This window comes from Anas platyrhynchos, chromosome 4 (genome assembly GCF_047663525.1).
Source record: "Anas platyrhynchos isolate ZD024472 breed Pekin duck chromosome 4, IASCAAS_PekinDuck_T2T, whole genome shotgun sequence".
Classification (NCBI taxonomy): Eukaryota; Metazoa; Chordata; class Aves; order Anseriformes; family Anatidae; genus Anas; species Anas platyrhynchos.
Genome location: NC_092590.1, coordinates 37,788,016 through 37,801,773, shown reverse-complemented (window position 1 = coordinate 37,801,773; position 13,758 = coordinate 37,788,016). Strand labels below are relative to the sequence as shown.

At 41.6% G+C, this 13,758-nt stretch overlaps 1 protein-coding gene across 6 annotated transcripts in view; it reads right to left on the bottom strand.

The window, feature by feature from the left end:
- Window positions 1-12,752, bottom strand: part of SLC10A7 (solute carrier family 10 member 7) — a 144,757-nt gene extending 132,005 nt beyond the window's left edge. For 2 of the 6 annotated variants that reach the window (XM_072037421.1, XM_038178040.2), the window contains exons 1-3: window positions 12,515-12,752; window positions 9,296-9,378; window positions 4,074-4,210 (exon numbers count right to left, since the gene is read on the bottom strand). In XM_072037421.1, the coding sequence (XP_071893522.1) occupies window positions 4,074-4,210; window positions 9,296-9,378; window positions 12,515-12,614 (320 nt within the window). In that variant the 5' untranslated portion in view covers window positions 12,615-12,752. Of the gene's footprint in view, window positions 1-4,073; window positions 4,211-9,295; window positions 9,379-12,130; window positions 12,430-12,514 lie in introns of those variants that run through there. The other 4 variants (XR_011809082.1, XM_027456697.3, XM_038178039.2 and 1 more) reach the window with 4 other exon arrangements.
- Between the last annotated feature and the right edge of the window lie 1,006 nt (window positions 12,753-13,758).

The following is a 13,758-nucleotide window of genomic DNA, read 5'->3' as shown; positions in this document are numbered from 1 at the left end:
TATATATATCACAACTAAGCTTTATTATTTCCTGAAAGAGGCCATCAAATGTTACATTTTTATATATGTTTTCGCTTCATGGTAAAATCATCAACTTCCACTAATAGAAATGTCAATAACTTTATCCAAGATTTTAGAAGTCTAAAATATACCATCTGTCATTTCTTCCACTGTTTGTGCTGCAAAATTACCAACGTATATAGTACATGTCATTGCAAAGTGAGAAATTTGTGAGCTTTCTTTTGTTTTAAATACAGTCCACAAAAAAAGTGGTTATTACAAAACTGATTTGTTTTTATACATGTATTGAGAAAAAAAACAAGAACATACCACAACAGGTTATGATTAACTTAAGTAAAATAATCCTTCTGGGGGAGGAGGGAAGTACCACCTGTGCTGAGTTAGAAGGAACAGGAAGGCAGGAAATTAAATGATCTGTGAATTCCCCAAAACATGGAATCTACTTATGTTTTTAAAGCATTGGAGTTTGAGACAATATTCTAGTTCAGAATACAATTACTAGTGGTGACCTACTTTGTACTTGTAACTATGTTAGTCCATCCCCAGGAAATGCAGTGTCAAAAAGCTATAGCAAACCGAAGTACTAAATCCAAACAACAGGGAGCATATCACAGTGCAATTGATATACTGCAAAAATACAACCAGCTTAAGTAGAAGAAAAGGGTAAATGACAACAAAAGTATTCAGTCAGCTACAGACACTGTGGAAAAGGAAAAAGGCAACCAAAGGCATTATATAAATTCAATCTCACAAACTGCCAAGCACCAACCACCTTGGAAGTACATAGGACCTCCAGCTTACAGCGAAGTCTATAGAAGCAGGGAGTTGTCAGCGCTTGGCAGGATGAACTCACATTTAAAAAAAAAAAAAAAAAGAAACACAGGAAAAAGAAATGGTCTGGAAAGTTTAGTGTGTCCCTCCAAATACATACAAAAATATACAGCAGATGAACAAATGGTGACTCTGATATCCATCCCCTATATCAGCTGCAATACTATCATCCCTCTTCCTGTGTGGTCTCTTGGCAGTCAGCTCCTTGAACTTCTCACCTGCACTAATAAGGGTGGATTAAAGTTCAAGGTTATCCAGAAAGGTATGAAATGTGTGCAAGTGTATTCATGTCAGTTGGAAGGGATTTTCCACACTGTAAGAGGAGAAAGATTTAATAACACAACCTTCTCAAATTTGTAATAATGTATTTGGAATTAAAAAATAAAAAGCATTATCAAACTATGGTACAAAATATCCGTTATAAGGAAATAGCAATCTACAAAAATCCTGGTCCACTAAAAGGAAATACTTTTAATCATGTGTATCTAAACATTCATGTAAATAGCCTGAGCACCTTTTTTTCTTACTTTATATTAGCTATATGCAACACTAGCAATATACAAACTAGTTCTTCTAACAGATTATTACAGACAACCAAAAAATTGAAATATTTCTCTCATTCAGGCAGTGTTATAAGCACTAATATCAGGGGGTCTAAACCCTTAATGAAGTGCAATAAATAATACCTGTTCTACTGATATACTGCAGACAGCTGAGTACTAAGCTCCAAATTCATGTATTTCAGATATGTAACTACCAGAGCTGTATCTTGTACTAGGCTTTGCATCTCATGCCTTACCAACAGTGCTGGAAATGCTATATGCTAAGAGTAGAAGAGGTGAGCCTGCGCAAACACTAATAAGCTGCATCATGTTCTTTTTCAAAGAGATCCTGTCATTGCAAAATCTAGTCAGTTAACAAAAAAACGAACTTCAAAGATGCTTGGTAATGTCAGTTCCTCCTCTATTTTATATATTTCAAAATAACTGCAAAACAAACCTCCTAATATCACCCCAGACACAGAGAAAAACAAAACAAAACTGTAGAAACAGAGATGAAAAACCGGTAACATCTGAATTTGCCTCTCAAATAGCACAGCAAAACAGACTGTTAGGAAGGATGAGAGAATCTACCACTCATTCTGAAGCAATGCAGGGAATTACCTATGGGCTTGACTATGCCCTTTAAGCATAACCTTCTCTAGAGAGTAGAGCAGAACTACAGTCCCCAGGTGTGCCACTCTGCCAATAAAGGAGGGTGTTGCAAAACACCCTTGGGAGCATATGCCTGTTTTCCCAGGCCTTTGTGAGGGTGATTAGCCAGCTCCCACTAAAACAGTGATAAACATACATGATGAGGAAGTAACTTTGCCAAACCCCATTTTTGTTTGGGTGTTTCAGTATTTTTAGAGAATAAAAACTGCAGCTGTGGGGCATTAGGATGAATTCTGGATATACAGAGCAGGCAAGGTACAGGCAGTTCCTCACTTCCACTCTTCACTCCACTTTCATGTACTCATATGTATATGTGTGAGTACCTGCTTTAAAATGAGTTATCCTAGAATTTTAGCTAATTAGAACAGAGCTCAATAGCTTCTCCACCACACAGCGCAGAAGATAGAGTTGCAGTGGATGTGTTCAGTGCTACAAAATGGCAAGTGGTCTAAGCAGTGTCCCAAAAAGCAGTATTTATCAAGAACGCTGTTTTTCAAAATAACCCTTCATTAAACTTCCCAATCTGAACATTCTTTAGAAGGAATCTCAACACAACAGATTTACTGTACTATAAGATAAGATGTGGCCAAAGCACAAATAGTACTCAAGGACCAGGTGCTTGCAAGGCAGCTTGAAACAAGTGTACTAGCTCGCTGCTAACACAAAACATGGTAACATGAAAAATTAGGCTAGTTTATACTTCATGTGTAGCCAAGAGTCTTCTTCTCCCTTAATATAGCCATATTATTATATTATTTCATATTTAGCAATACATATATATTGTAATTTTACATGGAGTTTCATTTGTGCATATAAAAGCTAACTCCCCTTAAATACTAAGCACAAAGGCAGCTTAAAAGGCATCAGGAAAGATGGGATGAGAAGTGCTACAAAGAAGAAAAAGCACAAAACCTTCTCGTACTTTGCACTTCAGAAACCAGGGCTGCCACTATGGAAAATCCTTCCTCTATTCTAGCTGAGGAAAAACTTTGCAATGATTTAACCTTTACTATTAATGATCAAACCCAAATTAATATTTTCTGCAACCTTGTCATTACCTTGATTTACTAAGCAAAACAGTAACTTTAAAGGAGTGTTTTTTGTTTTGTTTTGTTTTTTTTTCTCTCTCACAGATTTTACCTTCTCAGTATCATTTGTACCACTTCAAGCTTGGTGTAAAGCCTGGAGAAGCCTCTCCAAAACAGAAGTCTCTTTTAGGCTCAGGCCTTGTAAAAATGTAAACATGAGGAGCTTTATCATTAAATTTTTAAAGACAGGGAACTCTCCCCAAGCACTAAGAAACAACAGGGATTTTTGAAGTAGTTTTCTAAAATAATCGATTTTGTATTCATGCATTCCAGTGTAGCTGCATCGTCCTAGGTATTTACCTTTGATTCTCAAAAAACATTTTATTCTTTCGATTTTTCATAACATCTTGCACCACTGAACCATCAATACAACTTTGGAAGCACACACTCGCAGACTACACCACAGATTTAAATCATGTTTTCATGGTAGCATAGCTCCTGCTCATCTCAAATTTATTCCATCTTTTTTTCTTTCCCCCATTATTTAGCTAGGAGCAAATACTGAGCCCCAATCCATACACATCAAGAGATGCTCAGTACAGACTGTTTAGAAACAAAACAGAATACCAGTATGTGGCATGTTTAGTATTTATTTACAGACTTATAGTTTCCTTCAGAATATTTTCTTCTTCCCCTCAGTCCTCCTTGAGACCCAGCAGAGCACTTAAGGTGCTTTTCAAAGAAGGTAACCTGTTGCAAGCTCTCTCCATATGAAACTAATTGACCAGATTTTCTAGAAATGACACCAGGTTCCTGAAAAGGTAATTCTGTGCATACTGTTTTCAACAACAAAGCACTATAGCACAACAGCAAACAGCAAATTCTGCTCATAATCTCTCTTCAAACACCTACTCCAGGACAAACAGCCCTTTAAGAAGACAGCTACAAATATTGTTCACTCTATTATGCTTACACATACCCTTTTAAAAGCCATTCATTTATAGGTGTGATTGATAATAGCTGAAGGAAGAGCCATATTGCTGTTGGGAAGAACGCAAGTGTAAAAATCTGGACAAAAAGGTGTAGTTTCACGTGCATCAAAGCACTTGTCAGCTCCTGCAAAAGAAAAAGAAGAGAGGAAGTTGCAGTCATAACAGCTGAAGTAAGACCATATTCGTGCTTTTAAAACTAGGATTATCTTTATAATAGAATGACAGTGCATGTCAAAAAGGCACCTTTAGGGATCATCTGATCTCTTTAATAACAAGTACAGCCAGACAACATAAAAGCTCTCTCTGCTCCTGGGTGTTTTTCCAAAAGAATTGTCCACCACTTCAATAATACCATAGCTCTTCTAACAACAGCTTTTCGGCAGGCAGCCTCAGCACTGTGCTTCAAAACCTGTGTTAACTGTGCTGACAGCCTGTTTACTTTATTGACTGCTGGTATCAAGAAGAAGGGAAACTTGTAGTTCTGGGTGATTTCAAGCTTCCCTAGTCTGAAGAGAACCACAGAGAATGTGATTCTCCTTTACACCAGAAAGGAAAAAGGGATCCTGACATTACAATTAAAATCTAACAAACATAAAAAGCAAAAAATCCAGTGGCAGATTTTGATTGTTCATTTTACCAACTGATAGAAAATTCATACAAAAATATTAGGCTCATGAAGAAGAACTAAGAAAGAATATCAAGGCTATGAAAACTTATCAACAGTTAAGCCACAAAATGCAGAGAAAAAAGGTGCAAAACACCTTAGAAACAGATTAGAAGACTGAGGAAATAAATAAAATGTTGCTGTTACACAGTGTCTTTCCTCAAAAGCAGTAAGAACTCTCCAGAGAGGAAATCAAGTATCCTTACACAATATGCTCTTCAGTTAGCTGTGTCTCTCTCTGTTTCTGTTTTCCAGGCACTACAAGAATCTTCTGCAGAGTTTTCAAGTATCAGAGAAAAGCCTTGTACATTTCAGCTCCCATATATCAAGAAAAAAAGGTCCTTCTCTTGTTTCTCAAAATAACTTGCACCCTCCAGTAAACGATGCAACATAAAAAGAACTGGTGACATTTTTATTCAAAATCTGCTAGGATTCTCCATGTATCTTAGGTCTGATACCACAGATGCACTAAATATACACATATATATATTGTAGAGTAATACAGCAGCAGATCTTCACATGCTACCTCCCAGCTACAAGACAGCTGAACTGTTATTCAGCAGTTTTATTTTTAAAACAATCAAATGCTGCATTTTTGATCCTCCAAACGCACATTGATTTAAGTACACATCTGGAAGTATTAGCAATTCAGCACAATGTCTTCCTTTATTTCTTGGAATAAAATTATCTTCCAAATTTGGGTTTGGGAAACAAAAAAAACTTCCGCGAAAATCTACACATCTCTTCGTACCCCATTCTCACAAAGTTACATACAGCATGGACTTGAAATGTACATCTTGAACTAGTTTTAACAAGAAAGAATCACTCCTCTTGGTTCTTAGTTAACCGAATGAAACAACGACTTCATTTTCTAAATAAAGAAGGCTCTTGCACATACCACTATAACTCTGCATGAAAAAATAGGCCTTTTTCATACATGAGCTGTCATAGTACTGGCTGAGTTACAGAAAGCTTCATTGTAGCACTAGTTCATCCTTTCTCAAAAAGAAAGCAAAAATAAAGTGTCTAGTAGTAGAAACACTGTATGGGGGAAGAAAAGATACTTTGAAATACCTACATAAAAATGTATCACTTACATTTAAAAATGCAATTGAGAAAACAAACAAACAAACAAAAAAACAACTAATCAGGTGACTTATTTCAGCAAAACTGCTTTATTTTTCCTTTCCTGCCATGTCACCTCCGGCCCCAGATCTCCTAGTGGACCAATCTCTGATGGCAATCCCAGTCTAGGCAATGTCACACACACAGAGGTGCAGACACTGGAGCCAACAGCATTGTACAAGATACTCTTTCTTCCAGTATTGCACCGTTGTTGCCTGCTTTCCCTTTTAATCTACTGTTTTTACAACAATTGGAAAATGCCTTAAAAACAGATGTTTTCAAGAAGCGCGCTACTTCCAAAAGCAAAATCCAAGCCAAAACTTTGGGAAAGGTTGGTAACAGGTTCCAGTGAGCAAGAAAGGCAATTACAACACAGCCAACCTAGCACACGAAGGAATGCTGTACTAGCAGAACAGGTATTTGCAGACCTAAATTACCAGTCCTTAGAATGTCTCTGGTGATCATGTTTTAAAAAGGTATTCCTTAGATCGCATCAGCATAGAACAAACACTGGAAAAAAAAACGGCCTTCATCCTCTTAAACCATCTACAAGGACTTATCCCAAAATGCCCTCCATCACCGTGGCACTCAAAAAAAGGAAAAATCTCAGAAATGGCTTTGAGAGCTGCCAGTTACAACTCAGTTTCTGCACACCAGGTAGAACAGGTTACCTCATCTTTCCCACTAATTTAGACCCTTTAGAGAGCTTCTCCAAGCTTCCCCTCTGGTTAATGCTTGGTGCCACCTAGTCACACTAAAATGGTTATAGGTGAGCTTTTCTGGGCAAAAACTTAAACAAAGCAAACGCTGTTTTCAGTGGCTTTCCAAATTCCTCATTGAAATGGATAACTCAACAATGCAATTTATTTCTGGGGCCCTACAAGGAAAAAGCAAACTATCCAGGCACTGGAAGAGCTTTATGGTAAGGTGCAATCAAAGGTTCTTGTCATTCCTGAATACAGCCTATTTCTGCAAAGGAAAGAGGACCTTAAAGAGGATCTCTTTAGATTTGAAACTGTAACAAGGCTGTGTGCAGACAGACTCCCCCTGAATGCTGGCAATTATTCTGTGTACTGCTTTCTGAAGGCACAGTGAGGAATTTATTTACGCATGCACTTTCACAGCAGATAAAAACATAAGTGTAACCTAAAAAAGAGCATCAACTAGTACTCATTTTATCAGATTTATCAGGAGGCCTCAGCTAAAGCTTACGCAACTTTTTATTGTTTCATAAAGCATAGCAAACTCTAGTTCACTCCAATCAAAGTACTGTCCACGGTAGAACACAGAGAGGGTGAAGAACTAATCAAGACAAAAGCAGAAACATTCCATTACAAAGATGGATTAACTGATTAATAGTAACTTTAGGTTGTGCCATAAAAAAAATTAAAACATGCCCCCAAAGCATTTTAATAATATAATGACCTGGCCTCCTAACATTTGAAAATTGATTTCAACACCCATTTTAGAAAGTAATAGCACAAGGTACAATGAGTGAAATGTTTTTCTTCGTCTTTATCTTCTACCCCTGTGGCAGAAATTCAAAAAAGGCTTAGCTTCTTGATGGAATACAGATCTGGACATGCAGCACCACCCCTAACCAGTACTTCCAAAACAAATGGAGATCAGCTACCTAGACATAAACACCAGCTTCTGTAAAGGCTTCACTGATACCTCTGTATCTTAGAACTGCAGAATGAAAGAAAGCTATCAAAGTTCAAAGTGGGTCATGATGTATCGCCAAGGGATGTGTCAGTCATATCACCTTAACTGGAGAAAGTTAGAGGTGCAGTAGCATTCAGAAGCTAACCAAGACTTTGACTGTGCTACTGATTCCTCCCTCCCTCACAGCTGCTTTCCAAATATAATGCTTCAAGGATTCAAGCTACTGAAAGAGAAATAAGTTTTACATGTTTTTCTCTGTATACAAAGATTCTTAACCCTGAAAGCAGAAAACACCACTGAAGTTTTGTGGGTTTGGGTCCTCCTCTCTGTGGGAGAAAGTGCCTCTCTACAGCCTGTTTACATTAGGATAAATTTCTGTTCCAGGCAAATAGATGATATGGTTCTTTCTGCTTCCATATAAGACCACAAAGCTCAAAAAAAGCTGCTACAGAATTGACTACAGTTATTCGCTTCACTTCTACTGCATCCAGGCAGAGCTATCCAGGCGCCAGTGCCAGCAGTGCCCACAGACACAGGGAGAGGGCTGCCATCAGTTCACACACTGCCGCCATTATTAATATTATCATTATGACCATAATATAGGTACAGAAATGTTTGTTTAACACACGCTATTCATCCAGATCCCACTTTGCCCAGAAGCTCATGCAATGCTGGACAGTATCATGCTGCTTCCTTTAGTATCGTGCAACATACGGACAGCATCACCCATGAGCACAGCCAACAGAGTAAAAGGAACCAAGAAACCAGAACAGCAGTGACATGCACTGTTTCCCTTCAGCTCTGGTTACTCCTCCTTTTTTTGGCACACAGCCATCATTTCCCTTTCTCCCTCCCTACTTGACAAACTAAGAGGTTTTCCCCTCATCTCCTTTTATTCACAGATTGCTCCTCTTTGAAAAATAAGCAACATCAAATTTGGAACAAATCTCAGTGTCTGTGACATGCAGCAGCGTGCAGGCACCTCAAGTCTACCTGCCCACAAACAAATCCCATAGGAAAGGATCACCAAGACCTCATACAAGTATATACTGGCCTCATATCTGCAGAGGAGAACCTCAGTGTTGACACCGGCTGTTGTCCTATTCCTACACAATGTGGTAACTTCCAGCCATTGATCTTGGCTTGCATCAGCCCCGTAGTGACTAGCCTCCCCAGTCTTACTTAAAGAACCAGCAGATGAGATGAAGGAGAGGGGCACAGAGAGCTCACCTCTTCTCTTCATGTCCTACAGAGGTATGGAGACTCCCCAGAGCCCCTCTCTGACCAGGTCCCTGCAGAGCTCTACCCTAGGATTCACACAGTTTTCTGCCTGGTAGCTAAACAGGGCAGTGGGGAAATGCAGGTGCACAATGGTAGTAGGAGCCAGGCACCAGTGTGCTCCCAGGTCTCACCCTGATATGTATCGGGATGCACCCCAGGTGTAGATCCAGTCTTTTGCACTCAACATTTTGCTCAACACTTAGTCAAAGCCCTACAGAATCAAGCAAAGTCTCTATGGATGGGTGAAATTTATTCACACTCTCCTTCTCAACACACTCACTAGCTTGTGAAGAATCTCTTGAAATCAATGAGGGGTTATTATATAAATGTCTAATTTTGATCTTCTCTTGTCGGCTGTTCTCTGAGCATCAACAACAGCATAGTAATTAAGTACTTCATTTATGTTCAAACCTGATCAAAAGCAACAAAACTTTTAAAGCAAAACAAGGATGAAGCAATGAGAAATTACAGTACCTCTGTTTTTAATGAGAGTCCACTGTTAAAGAATATAGCTGAAACAGCAATGTAAGTTATGGTAATTTCTGGTTTCAAGGGTCCTAAAAAATACAGAGAACAGAGTGAACTGTAGTCAAAGAGACAATTATATGCATATATTACATCAAAGTGAGAATCTGTAGACAAATATCTGTAGAAAACCAAATCATTCAAGTCTCCTTAATAAAAAGAGTGGGGGTTTAACCGTTACATTACAGAAATCATGCTGCTCATTTCTAAATGAAAACAAATCAGTGAGTGACCAGTGAGTTATGGTGTCAGAAAGATTGGGCTCCCATGATTACAGGCCACCAGTGGGTAAATTCTGCAGAGTGAAAAAGGGGGAGTTTTCAGAGCTTGGCTCTGTCATCAGAGTACCCCCACAGCAACAAAAATTGAAACCACACACTGAAATGAAAATATGAGCTGCTCCCTCCATAAGGGTATCTACATCAATCCCATATCTACCTCTGATATCCCCCCTACAACACAACACCTGTCTGGCTGCCTGCAGAAAGGAAACCAAGTCGTTCCTTGCAATGAGCTCCTTGAAGCAATGCAGTTCTGTGTTATTCCCCCACAACAGGGCTGTGGCAAAATGGTTCATCCCAGCCCTGCGATAACACATTTCAGACACTGCTGCAGTGAGAGCAGCCAGGGCAGATGTCTGTACCTCCACGGGTTCCACAATATTAAAAGCTTATATTGGTATATATAGTCATATATTTATTTTAATCTCCTGAAACAAAAAAAAAAAAGTAGTTTTTGTACTCCTATAAAAGTGATGAATTATCTTAATACCTTTGACTTTGAAAGCCACAAAATGCAAAAAGTATACATGCATATTTTTACAGGCATTCAACCAGGTATTTCAACAAAAAGAAAATATTAACAGCCTACTTAGGGTCAAACTAATATCCTAACTCTACAAGCGACAATAAATTGTCATGAGCAAAACTGCAGCAGCAAACAGGCAAGCCTTTACTCCACAGACCAGAAGAGAAGATCCTTTCTGCTCTCTCGAATGAATGACACATTGATGTGAGCAACATCAATGATCCTTAAATTAGAGGGATTTGATCATACACTGAGTCTACTCAGGCTTGCACCTCAAGTTGTTTAAACTAAAAATCCTACTCTGAAATAACTTTGTTGATGAGGCACTAGAAATGTGTGTGTGTGTTAAGTACAAAAAAAAAAAAAAAAAAGGCAAAACAAACTGCCTATATGAAGCACAATGTAAAAATAAGCCAGGAAATACAAAAGTTAAAGTTGCAGCAAAGCATGTGGCTAGTTGCAAAATCAATTGCAAAAAAAAAGTTAACTGAAAAGCCAGAAAAAAAAAAAGAAAAAAAAAAACACATTAGAATCCTATAAACAGTTATACAGAAAAATATATAAGTTTGACATATACAGACAACTATGTAACTTTTCTAATCTTGTAGAAGATCAGAGCATGTACATATGGGCACACAGGCAGTTGGTTAGGTGGTCTGGCTAAAACAAAGGTTCTTCAAGGATACAATTTTTCTGTCACAGGTTTTTCACTGGACTGCCTGAACCCTGTCACACTGGAGAAAACTCTACCACTAGAGCACTCGCACGTTCATGCAGCCCAGGGAATTTCAATCAGGACAGATCCCCTTCATCTCATGTGCCAAAGACTGATCAGGAAAGCTCTTTTCATGAAAAACCAAAATAGGCACATTCACTGGCTAGGGAAACATGCCAAAAAGGGCTTGGTTTGCGCCCTGAAGGTGAGCCCAGCACAAATCTTTATTTGTGGCACAGCATTCCACTGGTATGGATGCTGGGCCCTCTGTGTCATTCAGCAGGGCTCTGCAGATTGCAGTGCATGGTTTTGTCCCCTGGAGGATGACAAACTTGGAGCTTTTTTCATATGCTGACTTTTTCCACCCCACCACCTTTCACACACACATACCCTTTTTTTTTTTTTAACTCCTCTGGTTTTAAAATGAGCACTGAGGTTCCATGGCTTCAGAAAAGAGATACTGTTATTGGGAACATGTCTGACAATTCCTATCAATGTTTACAAGCTTTTTCAAGCTAGCTGTCCCAGGAACAACACCATGTCTATATACCACATGTGCTATCTTTTTACAGTAGAATTATTAAATTGAAGTCCTCCACAATAACATGCAGGAAATAAATTGTGGAAAAATAATCTCATATTCTAATGTACAGGGTCTCCCACATCGCTGCTAACAATCAGTGTGACAATCAAACAGACAGGGACAAACCACTTAATACTATAAATTCAAATTTGTCTTTAAGATCTGCTAAAGACACAGCGTGGATCCTGCAAGAAGCTCCACGTGAGCCCTATTCACCTATGCAAAACAGCACACGGATGTTAGGGGAAGGATCCTTGCAGAGCAGGAATTTGCCTGCCCTGAACTCCGTGAAGTACCGGACGGAGCCTTAGCTGCCACAGCAAGCGTTTGGAGCCATTTTTAAAACTTTTTTTTTTCAGAACCTGAGGAAAAAAAAAAAAAAAAGAAAGAAAAAAAAAAAAAGTTAGCTCCTCAGTGAGGAGCTGTCTATCCTCAAACTTCAGCTGTTAAGAAAAAAAAAAAATCTCCACGTATAAAAGCACAGCTAGATTCTTCCTCCAGTCCTGTAACATAGAGTTGCTAAACAATTTCTGCTGAAGTGTTCTGCCTTCCTTTTCTTAAATCTTTGGAAAGCAATCAGAAAAAAAAAAAAAAGTATAAAATTTAACCTGTTTTTGAGGACTGTGAGCATCTGAAGTTACAACGTAAACTAAGCGGCTGATACTGCCACTGCGTGTACCTAAACACACGCTGTTTATCTTAAAGTAACGCTGGCTCTTTCCTCAGCTCCGGCTGCAACAAGCACAAAAGGCTTCGTTTCCCCACAGACGACAAGCCTTCCTTCTGGCTCCTTCACCGCGGGCACTCCGCACCGTTTCGCACCGAGGCACCTTCCGCGAGGGGCTAAAAGGGGCCGGCAAACCCATCCTCAGAGCACGAGCGGGTGACCCCAAGCTGAAACCCCCCGGCTTGGAGGCAGCCGAGGTTTCCATGAGCTCCGCGCTGAGGGAGGCAGGCCCGGCACACGCCGAGTTCCTCAAGTTCCCCCTCAGCCCCCGCGAGCCCGGCCGGGGCAACGGCCGCCGCGCGCCGGTTAACGGCCGCCGGTAACGGCCGCACTCACCCCCTTTGACGCCGACGGCGGGCTCCAGCCTGGCCGCGGCGATGACGAGCACGATGCCCGCGATGAACCAGTCCTTCCGCAGCCGCTCCAGCAGCCCCATGGCGCCGCTGCCGCCGCCGCCCGGCTGGGCCGGGCAGAGCCGAGCCGAGCCGAGCCGTGCCGGGCGGGGCGGGACGCAGGCTGCCTGCCCGCCCTGCCCGCCCGCCCGCCGCCGCCACGAGCGGCCGGATCGGCTGACGGCGAGAAGTCGCTCCCACCGCCGCCATGCCTACCGCGCGGCTCCTAATACCGCCGCGCCGCCACGCAAAAGGCGGCGGCCGACACCGGCAGCGGCCGCCGCGGGGTGCGGGAGGGAGCGCCCGCAGCGCCCGCAGGGGCTCGGAGCGCCGGGAGCGGAGCCGCCCGTGAGGCGCGGGGCCGGGAGGCGGCGGGAGGGAGCGGGCGGGTGCGCGCTGCTTCGGCACATTACGACGGGCGCGTGACGCCCGGCGCCTGACGCGCGTTGAGGGCGGGCGGTTGCGGCCGTTGGGCGCCGTGTGGCAGCGGCGTCCCGTCAGCAGCCCAACGCCCCCTCAGAGCCCCTCAGGCGCCTCAGCCCTGCCTGGGGTATCCCGCTGCGCTCAGTCGCCTCGCTTCCGAAGTTGGGAAATTCCTCTCGCAGCACTCAGCGTGTTCGACGCTGGAATAAGCCCCCCTCCATTAAATCACGCTGTCGTGTAATTCCAGTGCTCGACCCACGCTTTCGATTTCCCATTCCTCTCCTGTCCCAGCTTGCCTGACGGATTCACGAGCCTGCCCTCTGCCTGGCCGTGACCCCCTCCCTCTAAATCACCGTAACGAGGAAATGATAAAGTATAAAACATTCAATCACCACAGCTGCTCGCACGGCCACAGGCACAGGCAGCTTATTCCAGGGCATTTTAAACACACAACACTTCTGCTGTGCAATTTCTATGCGTTCAGGTAACTTCATACTTCACAGCATCTACAGCCTTGTTCAGGTTTCAAGGACTAGCCCTGCCACATGCTTTCTGCTACCAAGGACATAAGCATTGATAGCTCAGCTGTGATCCCAGCTACTTCAGGAAGCACATACTGCTGTATGTCCCATTAGATTCACTTCTATTAACGTGTATACATCATGGCTGCTTTTTATTTATTTATTTTTGAGCATGGAGGGAACATGCCTTCTTCCTCTCACAAGGGGACCCCAAACAGGCACTTTAAAACCATCAAATACTTCA